Here is a 16,972-nt window from a genome sequence, read left to right as displayed (position 1 = left end):
TCTTTAACCTACATTTCAAAGTAAGGCGAGGGGAAAAAGTTTCGTTCGCGAAACGCCGTTACTTGAAACGGTCGTTTCTCCTAAACCGTTCATCGGAATCAAACGAACCACATATCAAAACGAAGCTCGTAACATGAACTATCTAATCATGGCAATGGTCAAAACCTAGCAGTGAGTTCAAGGGTTCTGATCTTTAGAACAAAAATAGTCTACGGTAAATCGGGCATTACGACGGCTATGTTTACGCGATTTCCCAATTTTATACCATTCAATTCCATCACCAAACAACCCCAATCCCTTCATACAATCAAAGTCCATCCATATCACATCCTAACAGCCCCAAAACTCAATATTATGAACTTTATACTACCCTCAAACATGAACTAAAAGCTATACTTAAGTTCATTAACCAATAATCAAGATTTACAACTTCAAACTCATTACAAATCCAACCACACTCTAAGTATACAAGGATCATGCTCCTCATGAATTATAACAATCAAAACCATTCCTAATACTCAAAAGTAAAGCTAGGGTTTGAAGTTTTATACCTTCTTGAAGCTTTTAATCAATGAAAGATCCTTGGAAAGCCCATGGAAGCCTTGATCTATGCTTAAGCTACCTTGTCCTTACAAATAAAATCAAAAATCAAAAATTTGTTCTTGAAAGTTACTATTCACCCTAAACTTTTAGGAATTGATTAACTAGGTAAACCTTGGATTCTTGGATCCAAACTTATAGCATAACTAAGTTATGAATTATGGAAGCTAAAGAAACAAACCTTATAATTTTTGAAGGTGTGTAGCTTGAGTTTTTGAAAACTCCTCCTTGTTTTTCTTGAAAAGGCCGAGAGCAAGATGAAGAAGAAAGAGAGATTTTTGTGGTTTTGCTTTGATTTGATTTTTGGTTGGTTGTTTTTGTTTTGTTTTAGGTCAATTACCCATTTACCCTTGATTTTGTGTGGTTAATATTCCACCACATTTCCTTCCCTCTTATGTCATGCTTGCATCACTTTGTGATGTCATCACCCCTCCTTTGTCCTCTTTCTATTGGTTGGATGACATCATCCCCACTAATCCCTTTGCTTAACTTCCTAATTGTTTGCCTAATAACCGCTGATCTGTTATACGGTTCGCTTAACTTTCGTTTTCATTTATCGTTTGAAGGATCATACCCGGGATCTTATTACTTAGGTTCCCTTAACCTTTCTCAATACATTGTATTCCTTTTATGATCCTCTCTTATAATCCTTTAATTTAAATCCTTTTTATCCTGTTACCTTATACTCAATTCTCTCCGGATCTTGTGGATTTCCGGGAAAAACCAAAGTGTTCGGATTTGGATTCTGACGATCTTTACATACACTTATATCCCATATAAAGTACTAATAAAATCTCAGAATATCCATATCAGAACCCCTACATAGTGTGGCATGAAAAGTTTTCTCGTTCAGCAAAAACACTATTCATAAGGGTTTCAAAATTTCTCAAAAATTGGGGTTATTACAATCTTCATCTTGCTCATTTTCGGTTTTGTTCTTCTCCAATCCTCCGCTACAAGATCATAGAACGTTGTCAGACCGTACTCGGTTGTTGCAGTCTAATTGCTAAACACTTTGCATGTAAATTAACAAAACAAATATGTACCTCCATTAGGGTGCCTGTCACAAGACTCCCGGAAGGCATGCCTATAGGCATACTTTTTGCAAAAACGCATGCCCAAATGGCATGCCATTTATCAATTAAATATAATAAAATTTAATAAATAATTATTATACTAATATACAGTGAATTTTAATATAAAATTAAAGTTAGTTGACAGTAACAACCAAATACCATCATAATACTCATTTAAATTAGTAACTTTTTAAATATTAAAATATACTAGCTTTACAACCCGTGCGATGTACGGGTCTTCATTAATATTTTATATTATTTAAAATTATAATAAAAAAAATTTGGATCATTACCTTATTAGTATATTTATAAATAATAATATAAATATTTGTTGTTGGCAGGATTTGAACCTGAATCTTGGGTAGTGTATAAATAATAATATAAATGTTTGTTGTTCGTTGGGTTCGAACTTGAGAGTTTTAGTATTGTATAAATAATAATATAAATATTTGTCGTTGGCGGGGTTCGAACATTTGGATGCGTATTTTTTCTTTCAAACTAGATTTATCAAATACCTATGTCACAATACAGACATTGTATGCGTATTATAAGTACAAGTTGGATTGCGACATGTTTGTTCTGCGTTTAACTATTCATTGGATTATTGAAATGCATGATTGTAACATTTGGTACTATATATTCTTTCGACTCAAACTCAATCCCCAAATTTTAAATATAATTTATTTTCATCTTTAAATATTAAATCATTATATGTTTGCTTAATAGCTATTTGATTTTATGATATGAAGAATATGCGTGGATGAATAAAATCAGATTTGAACAATTACTTAATCAAACTCATTACTAATGTTCAACAAACCTAAAGATATACACAAAACTATCATATGCAATACCATATGTGAAAAAATCAATGATATAATGGTACATATAGAGGAGGAATTAACAAAATGAACCCAATGAATAACAATATTACCTTCGCTTTTTATTCAAGTGATGGTTACTCTGTAGTTGTACTAAAAATAATAACTGAAACTTTTTGATGCTGAATCCTGATAAAAGACTAGGAGATTTGTTCATTGTATTTCAATTTGGCCACAATTTGGTATTTATACATTTTTTCATAAAATTAAACCACATTAATTAATTTATGCTATTGTCTAATTTGAAACTCTTATTTTTTTATTATATATTAGCAACAAAAAAAATAAAACTAACATCATATCTCAACTTTTCGTGGCAATATTATTTGAGAGATTTTTGCCTGAACTCGACACCATGATTTTTAGCGAAAAATATAATATTCAAATTATAAAAAGAAATGGTAAAATAATTTATTTAATGATAATCGTAAAAATTAATATTATTAATATTTTTTTTACTAGCACACGTAGCGCGCGGGTAAAATACCTAGTTATTATAAATAAATTTAACTGTATCACTGTTGATCACTATCAGATATTTTAATTAGAACTAAAATAGATGATATGTTAGTTAGACAGCTATGCATCACTATCAGACATTTTAATCAGAGTTTTTGCTTTTTTTTTGCTAATTTAGATAATCAGACTTCAATACAAGCAAGTTGAAAATCTTTGGGCTAGCCTCGTAATTCAACCCCCTACAAATAAGTTGAATATCTTTGAGCTAGCCTTGCCATTAAACCCCTTACTATTGCTTTCACCCTGTTGGGCGCCAGTTTATAAAATTGAGGTCACACGTTGAAACTGTATTTCAGACTTTCAGTTATATTTCAACTATATCAATGCACCACTTGTGAATTGTGATTTGAATATAATTGCTTTGACTTGACAAAAAAGAAGAAGAATATAATTGCTTTCTAATTAAATAATAAATTTTAACTTTTTTTACTTCTGATTTTTTTGCACTTTAGTTTAGAGCAATCTTATAAAAGGATAAATAAATTTAAATGGCGAGATCACCTTCTAACACTTTATCGCTAAAACAAACTTTTAAAAACGGATCATTAATCGAAATATAAATAAATAAATTTAAATATATATATATATATTAAAAATGTTAATTATATTTTGAATAAAGAGATTACATCCAAATATTCTAATAAATCAATAAAATCATCTTTATCAATAAAATCATCATTTACATAATCACAATCAACTAAGAAAATATATGTAATATTCAAAAATATCAAATTATATTTTTTTAAAATTAATATTAATATTTTTTTAATTATTTTTAATTTTTTATTTAATTAGTAAAAGACCCACTTAAACGATTATAATATGTTTAATTCTACTTATACCCACTTAAACTTCATTAAATACTAAATAGTTACCCGCTTAAATTTTACAAAATATTTAAATAATTAAATATCCAATTTAACACTAATTCGGCGTTTGTATACATCCCATTCCGCTTAAGTTTTAAGATACAGGTTTAGAGTTATCCTTTCACTTACAAAGTTGTAGGATAAATAAATATGAATAACATTTTCATGAAGTTTCATTTTACCTTATTAATTAAAAGAATAATATAACTTAAAAAAAGAAAAGAAGAGAAGCAGTACAGATATGAACCGGAAAAACAGTGAGCTGGGCACAAAACGGAGATACTGCACCTAACGAACACCACCAAATTGCCCGCAACAATTCAGTTGTAATATAACACACACACACACAAAACCTCTCTCTCTCTCTCTCTCTCTCTCTCTCTCTCTCTCTCACCACACACATAACACACACAAAAGTTACAAACTATTTATTAATTTCTGATCTCGCAACGCCATTATTTAAATCTCGCAATTCAAATCTCGATTTCATTTCCATGGCCAATTGGCTCAAAGCCGCGGAAGGTATATATTTCTAGATTTATATGGATTTATGCATTTTAATTTTGATGATTTTTCGTTTTATATAGATTTAGGGCTTTTTCATGTCCATGATGCTTTGAGGCTTATTTAATTTCTAATTAATATGTGATGCAGTTTTTATTACTAAGTCTTAAGTTTATTTAGTTAGGGCACACAATTAAGTTTCTCTTAACGATACGAAAGTCGAAATCTGAGAATTGTAATGTAGGAAATTCCATGGCTCGGATATAGACTTTCTGCCTTTTTTTAGTTGAAATTCCCGACAAGGAGAGTAGTGGAGGCCTGTAAGTAGTTATGATCCGTATTAATATATGAAGACGAGCATCGGAGAGTTATAATGTAAGAAATTCTGTGGATCGGATATAGACTTACTGCCTTTTTTAGTTGAAAATTTGGAGAAGTAGTGTAGGAGAGGCGTAATATTGATCAAAATTATATATTAAGACTGCAGTTCCAGCTATATATATTGTTTAAGTTCAAAAATCGGTCATTGCGGTAGCAGTTGCAAGTTTAAAAGGTGGAACTAATATAAGAATTAAGAACTGTATTAATGTAACCAGGGTGTTTAAAGGTTTCTTTCAATGAAGATGTTAGTGAAGTTGTTGCTGTATGTACCTTTTTTCCTTGAGTTAGGTGTAGGGGCGGATCTATGATTTACTTTCCACAGAGATTGAGTTGAGAAAATAAATATTCTAATTTTATTATCAATTATTACTGCTGAAATTTATGAATACAGAGGAAAAATGTTAAATTTCAAAAAAAAGAGCAGATAAAACACATTCTTTGAATTAAAGCAAGATCATAATGTTATAAACAATTTTGAAAACTATAATTAAGGGTAGATAAAACATATTCTTTGAATTAAAGCAAGATCATAATGTTATAAACAATTTTGTACACAAAAAAAAGTGGTTGTAAAAATCCAGTAAGGGGGATAACCCCACTGGCTGATGGTCTTACACCAGATCCACCATTGGTTTAATGAGGGTGCTTAAAATGATTTTAAACTAGCAAATAGGAATGATCCCGTATCGGTTTTGTCATAAAGCAATTGGCTCTGCTCTGTGCCAGGATTCCCACCTCTGGACTACTATCCCATATAAGAAACTATTTATATTTGCACTTGGATAAAGCTGTTTCAAATGAATAGGAGAACCTATCTATGTACTTAGACTCGGTTTACCCAACCCATTTATGCACTTGGATTTAGTTTACCCATTTACTTGGTGAAACATGGGATGAACATTCGGACCTTAAACATCAGCTTTCTTGAATGTTTGGTGAATTGAAAAGATTCAGCAATAATTGTATGGGCTAGAGCAGCAAAACAAAAAAAAATTAGTCATCACTGATCATACCAGGAGGCAGTAATTTACTAAAAGAAAATCCTAATTACTGCGCATCTACTTTTTGGAGAGGGTGGGACGCTCTATCCTCTAGTCTTCCAAAAAAAAGTTTTTGAGTGTTGGAACAAACCGATGTGATAAACTGGAAATTGAACACTGAAAATCCACTTTAAAGGTGCTTTGTCAATGTTTTATATTTGAGAATATTAGTACTAAAATTATCAGATAATTGAGTTCATTTATCTTCATATATGCTAGTGTTACTACTTTATGATTGATTTTCCGGTATTTCGTCTGGTCATTATGCAATAGTGGGTCTGTTAAAGCGTACTATGACTTTTGGTTTTGATGATTAATTTGTTCTGCCAAAGTTCTTTTTCTTTTTAGGAACGGGAAATTTTGTTTCTCTAGGTGATTTGTAGGCAATATGTTTAGCATACTTGATGCCTCTTCATTTTATACTTCTCTGATTTGTATTAAAACCAAAATACGGTGTACGACTCTGCTTGTGTCATGTATGATGTAAGAATATTATATTAGATGGTTTTGATTATTTTCTTGGCGTATAAAAATAACGTCATATTCTTATTAAAGTATATCTGTATATTGCTTCAGTATAGAGCATTAATGTTGTATGTAATCATGTGAATTATTGTTAAGATAAAAACAAGTTCATGGATTGTTTTTGCTATCAGATCTGTTCGAAGTTGTAGACCGAAGGGCAAAGCTCGTTGTAGGTGACAAACCAGATGAAGAAATCAATTCTCAGTTGCCAGGTATATTTTATATGTGTGTGTGATATTCCAGTTACCTTGGGAGTGATTAACTCTGCATGAGACTTAAATTTTTGGTTATAGTTCTATGTGTGTGATTCCAGTTGCCTTAGAGGTGATTAACTCCATGCGATAGAGATTTTTAGTTATTGTTCTATTTCGTGAATAAGTCAAATGTTATAGACTAAATTAGTAGCACTTAATTTACTCAAGAACAATGATAAACACAATCCCAGAGAAGATGCTTTAGAAACAAAAGAGCTGATATCGAAGGTTCAGCAATTACAGTAGTGTGGAATACCAAAGATAAGTATAAGCTTTCGAGTAGCTTAAGAACTCCTATTTTACCCACAGTTGGATTTTAACACACAAAACACGCTCTTTCCATCCCCCATCCCCCTTTCATATATTCTCTCAATATGTTTAATTAAAATTCTTTTCCAACTTGCACTGGTGCTTTTACTTTACTGCCCTTAAGACGTTGTCTTGAAGTTGGGATCATAACATCAAATCATGCGGAACTTATTTTTGTGGGTGTGTGTGGGGGGGGGGGATTGTGGAAGCCACTTTTTGATGAGGAGCAGGACCTATTTATATTTAGTTCTTAGTAATCATATTAATACAAGTGTAATTGTAAGTAATTTATTATATAACTAAGAATATTTTAGAAGTTCAAATGTGTAATACTAATAAATTAGGAATTTAGAAAGTTATTATAGTTACTATCCTTTTATCTAGGATTTTTTCTTATCCTCCAAGTTCAGGATCTGTGGTTCTTCATTATTTGACAGAGTTGAAAATAAGAAATGATAAGTTGAAGAACTTATTTTGTTTTTACGATTCTCATGGAGATAGGTCCTTGTTTCCAACCTTTTCCCTAACCTTATGGTGCATCATTCTTGGATGTCACTAGTATTTACTCTACAATCTGCTGAGACGACTATTAAAATCGACTAGTTGAATTTACATTCACAGTTCGAGAAGCTTAAGTAATACTGTATGAGAATGCAAAAACAATGTTGGACACCAAGATTTTGCACTTTGTTTTCCCCCTAGTTCTTTACTCTATGAACCTACCTCCAAGTCCCAATATGAACTTGGTACCAATAATATCTTACTAATGATAATTTAATGCAAGAACTTTCCAAATTTGAAAGACCGACACTTGCACACCAAAATCCATTGAATCCATAGAGATTCCTCTCTTTCACGGTTGAAAATCCTAGGAGTAGTGGTTCTTCAGTTGAATCACCTCGGGCTTGTGGGTTTTTTGCGGTTAATCCGCATACTTCTATCTTTGATATTGTTTTCATCACCTGTCCTGCGTCACCCTTTTAAATTATATGAATCTCTCGCCCATCTTAAATATATTTACCAGCTACGTTTTCTTCAAGATTTTAATAATCTTTAAAGTAAATTCCTGTCTTCAATACATTATATATATGTATATATATAAATGAACTGGGTTGTAAAAGTATTTGATACGGGTGTCATAATCATGATGAACACACACACACACACACATATATATATATCCATTGTCATCATTATAACCAATATAGGCCCATGACTTCAATTTAGTAATTTCTGATTTACATGATAGTCTCTTGTGTATAAGTGTATCAGTACACATTACTTGATGTAGTTCATTTATAAGAGCCTAATAATCTTCCACAAAACAAATGCATATAACATAGATTACACAAATATAGCAAATGTTCTAGCTGTTCTTTAATTTTGAGATATTAGTGTTTGATTAAAAATTTCATCTCTCTGTTCTTTTTACTTACCAAGTGTCAAATGGGCGAGGATCCAAAGCAAAAAGAACAAAGGGAAAAGCAAAGGTAATCCTGTATCTGCTATATCTATATGTCCCACAGATTAGATTGTGCGAGTGTCTAACAAATCCTATATACAGCCTCCAAAAAATTTGCCCTCAAATGAATCTTCCACAACATCGGATAGTAAAGTGGACCAGGCTAGGTCTGAAACATATCACTCAGATGTAGAATCTAATAAAGATGGAACTACTCAATTTATTGAGAACAATGACATTAGTTCTACTAGTTCCAGTGCCCTAACTAGCAACGAGGAGCAACAGACTGTAAAAGGAGATGACTCTGGAGTCGGTACTTTATCCAGTGCAATCTCTAACAATGAGGTGAGGCATGTTGCTGATCATGATGAGGTCTCAGGAACTGTTACCGGTGTAGAAACTGTACCGCCAGCTTCTGATGGTGATGTTGTCCTAGAGACTCCTTTAGATGGTCAGAAGGGTCTGCCTTCCTCTCAGCTTACTTCCAGAAGTGTTGATATCACTAGAAAAGATCCTGCAACTGATTCTGTCCAGAATGCCAAAGATACAGAATCTTCTATGAAGATTGACCAAGAAAAATCTCAAGCTGTTAGTGTGGATACACCTATGGATATTGATTCAAAGTTGAAAGATGCTGAGGTGAAAGTTGAAACCCGTCTGGGTCAAATAAATCATCTAGAGAACAAAGATGTTTCTCCAGCTAAAGTTCAGGAACAGCTTGATGAGGTAAAGTATGTCAGAAAAAGAGAATAGAGTTATCTTGGTTTCACCTGTCATTTCCATTCTTTCTATATTATCAGATCTCTGATGCATGATTTTTTATTGACTATCATGCTTTAGTTCTACAGGCTCAAGGTCTACTTAAAAGTGCAATTTCTACGGGTCAATCTAAAGAGGCACGATTAGCACGGGTAAAGAGCATATTTTTCTAGCACCTTCATAGGCATCCCATATTTATTTTGTATTCTAATTCCTGGATTGATTTATATGTGTACAATGTCCCCTCCTTGAGTTCAAGTATCTTATTTTAAATGAGTAGAAGCAAGCAACTGATTTAGAATGCACACACACACACACACATCCCTTTAAGAAACGATATATTAAGTTGGTACTTTTGCCAATTGTAATCCAACAGAGCTGTGAACAGTACCAAACTATTGTATGGTAGGATGTATCTGCTATCTTTGCGCTATATCTAATATCTTGCTGTCTATGAAAATGCTAGCTACCCCGCGAGCTTGAAGTAGTTATGCAAATGATTGTAAGAAACTCTGAGTGGTAGGATGTACATGCTATCTTTCTGGCTCACTTTGTTGTACTCTGTTTATGGAAATGTTAGCTACCAATGAGTTTTTTAGAATTTTTAGATCGACAATATTGGTGCTGTTTCTTTAGATGCAATGGGTTTATTAGAATCTTGAGATTTCCCTTTTACGTTATGTTCCTTCCAAGTTCTATTAGATCAATAATATTGGTGCAGTTTCTCTGTTTGTTGGATAAAGTTTAACAATTAAACATCCTGGATACGACATTAAATAACAGCATTTTTTCTTAGCCTTACAGATTGTCATTCTTTTCATGGTCTACTAATCATCTCAATAATACTTAGGTATGTGCTGGACTTTCATCACGTCTTCAAGAGTACAAAAGTGAAAATGCTCAGTTGGAGGAACTTCTCATTGCAGAGGTGAACCTGTTAGCCTTCTCCTGGGGTCTTATTAAAAGCTATAAATTGCAGAGTGATAATAATAATGATTCTGATTTAACAGAGAGAATTGAGCAAATCATACGAAATACGGATACACCAGCTAGAGAGTGACTTATCTTCCTATAAAAGTGAGGTTACTAGAGTCGAGTCAAATATGGCTGAGGCTTTGACCGCAAAGAACTCGGAGATTGAGTCGCTTGTTAGCTCAATGGATGCAATCAAAAAACAGGCTGCTCTATCTGAGGGAAATCTAGCATCATTACAGGTGAATTTATTTTCACATGAAATAGCAGAACATGATTTCAGCCTTATATGATTTCATTGTCGTGTTATTGTTATTAAGAATTTCAAGCATTAAACCTGTTCATTTGAAATTTAGAATCATTGTGGCTATTGACAACATGTATTGATAAAATTTTCTAGTTATCTGGTTTAATTACTATAAAACCTCTTATCTGTATATAGTTAACTCTGTCCTTGGTATCTGTATATCAAGGAATACTTACAGCCTCTAAAATTTTGAATTACCAAATAGTCCTTCCAAAATTTACGTTTTTTCTTTTAATATGTGGTCCAGAAATGTTTTGTCTGTGTGCCCTTTATTACAAGCATGAGTTGCTAAGTTCAGATTTCTGTCATGAACTAAACTAGGAACTCATCTCAACCTGCAAGTAAGATGGAATAGGTATTTAAATGGTATGAAACACGATCAATTATGCAAAGGTAGACATGGCGTGACCTTAATGACAAGCGTATGCTCTAGTTTAAATAAGAGAACGAGTTTTTTCAAAAAGGCATGCAAAAACTAAATAACCATACAATAAGTTCACTACCCGTGCTGTATTGGCCTATGGTTGATTTAGTTTGTCAGTCACTTCTACACTTACTATACTATTAAAGCCGAAACATTAATAGTTAGATAGTCAGTCACTGTATTCTATGAGTAAATTTCTATTTTAAGATATAATCTATATCCTATTACATAAGTATATAGCGGTGGTATCATGTATTCAAACTCTCTAATATGGAATATGGAAGGGACATTGCCACAGGATGTCTTCAAATTATAGGCTTGCCTAGGATGAGTGATTTATGGCCTCTACAAACATTTAAACAGAACACTTGTGTCCTTGTAGCTGTTTATAACATTTGATTTGACGAGTCCAGTATTACTTGGAGAGAATCGATAATAAATAGGTGTGAAATAAGATGTGAGCAGACAGCTTAAAGATGCTCGATTATTCAAAAAGTTGCTTATTTACTTTATTACATTAATTAAAAATGCTTCTAAAGAACCGACTCTACCCTCCCCACAGCCCATAATTGTAAGTTGGTGTGGATACTGGATGGGTTTTCTATCTCTCCTCTTGGATTTTGGAAACGAGATATTAATCTTGTCCTCTGCTCTGTGTTTATATGCATTCTTTATGAGTAAAATCTATTATATCTGAGAGATATTTGAGTATGTCTTATTAACTTTTAACAGGCAAACATGGAGTCTATAATGAGAAATAGAGAATTAACTGAAACAAGGATGATGCAAGTAAGTTGACTCTCTCATCCATCAAATATGTTTTTTTCTGGAAACATTATTTCGGTTTCATTCTGAATATAAGAATGATGGCAATATTATATCAGGCTCTAAAGGAGGAACTGTCTTCTGTTGAACGGCGCGCAGAAGAAGAGCGTGCTGCCCACAATGCTACCAAGATGGTCTTTATCTAGACATCTATTTCTGTATTTTTTTGTAATTTTGTGTGAGTCTGTTTCGTTGTTGATTGTTTACTCGCTTTTACTATAGTCATGTTACCAAATAAACAGGCTGCCATGGAAAGAGAAGTTGAGTTGGAACACCGAGCTCTTGATGCGTCAACAGCCCTAGCCAGGATTCAGGTACTTAATTGCATATTTTGGTTTCAACTAGTTACCTAGATATCTAAAAGGGATCTCTGCTCGTCAAATTAACATACTGATTCTTGCTACTTTATTAATTTACCTGTAAATTAGGGTTGCCCATCCTTTTCATGGTTGTCTAGTTGTGTAGGAATAACATATTTCTGTTTTATTTTCCTTTCCTTTAGTGGTAAATATATGAAATATGGGATAGGATAAGTTCCTTTCCTTTACCGTCATGCAGATTTCTGAAAGCATGCATTTTACAAAAATCTAGTAGTGCTAAATCTGTTGTCATGTACATACCTTAACAATCTTAAGACCATGGAATGAATTTTTTTTTTGGCCGCTATATGAAGTAGCAGGGTCAAGTAGCCAATTTTCCATTCTGAACTTGTCTGCTATTCTTCTAAACAAGGACAAAATATTTATGTTTGTGCACATATGATGTGAAAATCGTACTGAATCATCTCCATGCTGGCCCTGTTGCTCTGATGTAGCAGAGAGCGATAAATACAAAATTGCAGATCTGATTTGGATCTTGAAAGGCATAGTCTACTTTTATGTCAGGATGCTGAATCTCATTGTTTGGATTTCCTCTTATTCGATGTCAATTAATAGATTGTTGAAGATAACGTAGTTGTGTGTTGCCTGGACGTAGTATATTTCTAATTCTTATTGCTAAAGGAAAAAGTTAAGTTTACACTTTAGTTCCTATATTTAATTGGTTACAATATTTCTTCTTTATTTAGAGAACAGCAGACGAGAGAATGTCAAAAACAGTAGAGCTTGAAAAGAAGGTTGCACTTCTAGAGGTAGATATTGTTTATGATGTGTACTTATTATGCAATTTAGTCCTGCATATTTTTGTAAAGATAATGACTCAGCTAAGAAATATCGATTTACCATCAGGTTGAATGTTCTTCTCTAAATCAAGAACTGCAAGATATGGAAGTTCGTAATCGTCGCGGGCAAAAAAAGTCTCCTGAAGAGGCTAATCAAGCAATTCAGGTATGGAAATACTTTTAAGGAAGTCTACTGGTGAAGCAACACTGTATTTATTTGTTAAAGGGGAACTTAGTTCAACAGCACATATAATCTATATCATCGGATAGGATAATAGAGTACTTATGAACCTAGAAACAAATGGTTAAAGTGTTCAAAAGGTACCCTTGCTTGAACAATATAATTATAATAATATACACTATGGCATGCCCATGTAAGTTTGAGAGAGAATATGGTTTTTAGCAATTAATTGTTTATATGATTGCATTCTTTCCTCCTTGAATTTTTAAAAGTTATTTAATGCCCGATACCCATTTTTACTTTAAAAAGCATGCTAAGATTATTATTTACTACTTTCTCTCTCTCTAAATATATATATTGCTTAGAAGTTTAACAGATCTAGAGTGCAGTGAGAAGTTATCTGCACTAAAATTACTTCGTTCCTTTAATTACTATTCTTCATAAGATTTAGAAGTTTCTAGGATTGAAGTTATGTGGGTCTTTAGTGGACAATCAGGGAACAGGTACTATTTGTCCATAAGATTCACTAGTCATGGCACACCTGCAAGACCACCTGTCATTGACTGCTGCATCGTTGGAGAGTACCTTTAATATTGATTGTTAAAAAATTGGTTGTGCTCTCTTTGGAAGAATATTCTTCTATGCATGATTTTTTTTGGCAAGTATCTCATGTTGTGCTTTATATATCCTTTTCATTTTTTGGATAAATCTTAGCATGTAAGTAGCAAGCATTGTTTATAATGTCAGTTAAAATGTTTGAATGTGTAGATACAAGCATGGCAGGATGAAGTGGAGCGTGCCAGACAAAGTCAGAGAGATGCCGAGAGCAAGCTTTCTTCATTGGAGGCAAGTTTCTGTTAATCTATAGACAAGGATAAGTTATTACTAATGACAAGTGCAATGCACGCACAACATTATATTGTATTTTATCAAATTATCTACTAAAGAAATTATTTACTAAAGTAATAAATTTACACCAATTATTAGGTAGTAAATTAGACATCTTTAACAATAGTTGGATCTGCCACACTTCTTGTGCTCAGATAATATGTAGAAAATCTTTTTTTATAGTAATTTCGTAAGCCTACATAATATCTCTCTTTCTTGGTTTCAGGCTGAACTTCAAAAAATGAGAGTTGAAATGTCTGCCATGAAAAGAGATGCTGAACATTATTCAAGACAGGTGGTGCTCTATTGCTTATATCTTTTCTTTTTGTCGTTGCACACAAGGAAATAATAAGAAATATGTATTGAACAGGAGCATATGGAACTGGAAAAACGGTACCGTGACCTCACTGATTTACTGGTATGGAGAACTTGTAGTCAATATACCCATTTATCTTTTTTGTTGAATATAAAATTCTGATGATAGCTGCACATGATTGTTATGCATATCAAGTATTACAAGCAAACTCAGTTAGAAGCCATGTCTAGTGAAAAAACTGCTGCAGAATTTCAATTGGAAAAGGAGATGAAGCGTATACAAGAGGTTCAGGTCTGACACCAATTGTTTACCCTTCTACTGCATCTCATATTGCACCTATCTACCTTTGCAGATTTAGTTTTATGTTTCTTTGTATACTTATTGGTTGCCTATATTACATCGCTACATAAACAGATAGAAGTAGAACGGAGTAGAGTTCCTCGTCGAGCATCATCATCTTGGGAAGAAGACACTGATATGAAAGCCCTTGAGTATGAACTTGTGCTCGTCTTTTAATTTTCTTTGATCAAGTGGAGGAACCTTTAGCATGCATTTTATTAATTCTCAATCCTTGGTACTTGCACTGCGATATGACAGTCAAAACCTAGGCTTGACAATATGAATTAAATTAATATTTTAAAATGGACTATTATATCTTTGAGCTATGTATAGTTTACAGAAGATTTATTTTTGGGTGACCTACAGAAAGTTTAAAACATCAATAACTTCTCTTGATCCCGTGATATGTTCCATTCCTGAGGTAACTAGAACTAGCAGAATAAATTTGTCAAGCACATTACAGAACAATGAAGATGGCACACAACCAGTAGTATCTATGCACTTGCGGTACTAGATTTATGATATGACACATTGAATTAAACTTGCTGGATCAGAATTTGAATTTGTAAAATTTGTAGAAATAATCTAAACTAATCTTCTTCTGAAATGACGATTTGTTCTGGAAATCTGCATGAAGAGTAATATCATGTGCAGTTGTTGATACCTTATAATTCTATAATTTTATCTATTGTTGCTTATGAGTTATGGTAATGTACTCCATCCTTAAATTCAGGCCTCTTCCCTTGCATCATCGCCACATGGCTGCGGCTAGCATCCAGGTTTCCTCCGTGCTTGATTGTACTCTGTGTTCTTGCTTTGCTTCTGTTTCATTTATCTAAATTTGAAACTTTCTTTTTGCAGTTGCAGAAGGCAGCAAAACTGTTGGATTTTGGTGCTGTCAGGGCTACAAGATTTCTTTGGCGGTATCCTGTTGCTCGAGTTCTACTGTTATTCTATCTGGTAAGCAATTTTTATTTAAGCCATGCCGAAATGAGTTTTCTTACCAAAATTTGTTGATTCGTCATTATTGAATGGTGACATGAATCGACATTACAGGTTTTTGTGCACCTTTTCTTGATGTATCTGCTGCATCGACTTCAGGTATGGATAAAATTGTACTATGGATTAAATCGCATCATTTGAAATATGCCTTTTTTGCTTAAAAATGTGAAATATCCAAGTCAAAAGAGTAACTTTTTTTCCAAAGTTTTTTATGAGTTTTCTAATGGGATGGTGAAGAATATAATATCAACAATTGACTAGTGCCGTAACTGCAACTTCAATATAAGGTGAAGTGATGTTTGTTAATGAAGTGCATGCTAAGATGCACAGTATGCACACAGATTATATAATCTGGCACTACAAGAAAATGTCTGTGTTCTTGGTCAACTGGAACCTTTGTTCCTGTATCCCCGCTGTTGTCATGAAGAAAATGCAATTCATAACTTTGGAACAGAGTAAATCTATTGCAACCTTTTGCTGCATGTCCTTACCCTTTTTTTACAATGAGCAGGAGCAAGATGATACCTTTGCCTCTAGAGAAGTTGCAGAATCTATGGGACTTGTTAACAGCACTTTGTTACCGTGATAGTCATCCTCCTGCCAGTATTCCCAAGGTTCCCTACTAAATGATGAAATTGCTGCTGGTGGAAACTGAAACATGCAGAAGTAACCAAATAGGTTTTGTTACAAATACAACTAAAAAGATTATACATCAGTTCAATGACCAGTTCTGGATTACAGTTATTCGATGGTGAATACATTCGAAGAATATGTATTTAGTAGACTAGCTCTATCAGATAAATGGGAGAAACTATTTTTTGCTCAGTGGGATATCATGACATCTGTAATTAACTAATGTAATCTGTACTATATAACATATGCTATAATTTCCGGCGTGCCCCCTTAGAGTGTGGTGTAACTAGATATATTGGAAATTGTCATAGCAAACATGTAATGAGATTGTAGTGTGAATGACCATTTATTTTTTTGGGTACCGTTCTTGCTAATAGACTGAGAATGCCATATCATTAATATTATTTCTTGATACCGTGTTTTTTTAATTATAAAGCTACTTGTACAGAAACATTTGAACCCTGTCTCCACCTCTATTTTTTTTAAAAAAATTACCCTTTTATCATGATAATAATTGATATGTTTAAGGAAACTAGTTTTAGATTCGGTCCCGACTTTGGGGAATATTGAAAATTTGATCAGGTGCATATTTAATATAATCTACTTCATCTTGTCAAAATAAAGTAAAAATTACTCTACTTCATAATTTGAAAAATATTTCTAGATACTGATTTGAGCTAGTTTTACTTGTTTAATAAATTCTATACCATCCATTATTTTTGTATTTTTTTTTCAATCGGTCACTTT

General features: G+C 33.0%; 1 protein-coding gene across 1 annotated transcript; it reads left to right on the top strand.

Annotated features, from left to right (window-relative positions):
- The first annotated feature begins 4,164 nt into the window (after positions 1–4,164).
- Positions 4,165–16,637, top strand: LOC141690133 (golgin candidate 1). Its single transcript, XM_074494785.1, has 21 exons — positions 4,165–4,467; positions 6,527–6,607; positions 8,399–8,448; positions 8,523–9,146; positions 9,269–9,331; positions 10,030–10,107; positions 10,190–10,393; positions 11,615–11,671; positions 11,767–11,841; positions 11,950–12,021; positions 12,774–12,836; positions 12,934–13,032; positions 13,816–13,893; positions 14,162–14,230; positions 14,306–14,353; positions 14,447–14,542; positions 14,666–14,742; positions 15,324–15,369; positions 15,452–15,550; positions 15,647–15,691; positions 16,104–16,637. Exons 1-21 carry the CDS (start codon positions 4,440–4,442, stop codon positions 16,176–16,178), a joined length of 2,127 nt encoding a protein of 708 aa, XP_074350886.1. The 5' UTR covers positions 4,165–4,439; the 3' UTR covers positions 16,179–16,637.
- The last annotated feature ends 335 nt before the right edge of the window (positions 16,638–16,972 follow it).

The sequence above is a fragment of the Apium graveolens genome, chromosome 10 (genome assembly GCF_009905375.1).
Source record: "Apium graveolens cultivar Ventura chromosome 10, ASM990537v1, whole genome shotgun sequence".
NCBI lineage: Eukaryota > Viridiplantae > Streptophyta > Magnoliopsida > Apiales > Apiaceae > Apium > Apium graveolens.
The sequence above is the reverse complement of the archived record's forward strand: the minus strand, read 5'-3'. Positions and strand labels throughout refer to the sequence as shown.

Bases quoted from the DNA above. Each gene is read 5' to 3' on its own strand.
- LOC141690133 (XM_074494785.1), top strand. From the start codon at position 4,440: ATGGCCAATTGGCTCAAAGCCGCGGAAG. The intron at 12,837-12,933 runs GTAGATATTGTT...ATTTACCATCAG, and splicing joins AGAAGGTTGCACTTCTAGAG to GTTGAATGTTCTTCTCTAAA. The intron at 14,231-14,305 runs GTGGTGCTCTAT...TGTATTGAACAG, and splicing joins CTGAACATTATTCAAGACAG to GAGCATATGGAACTGGAAAA.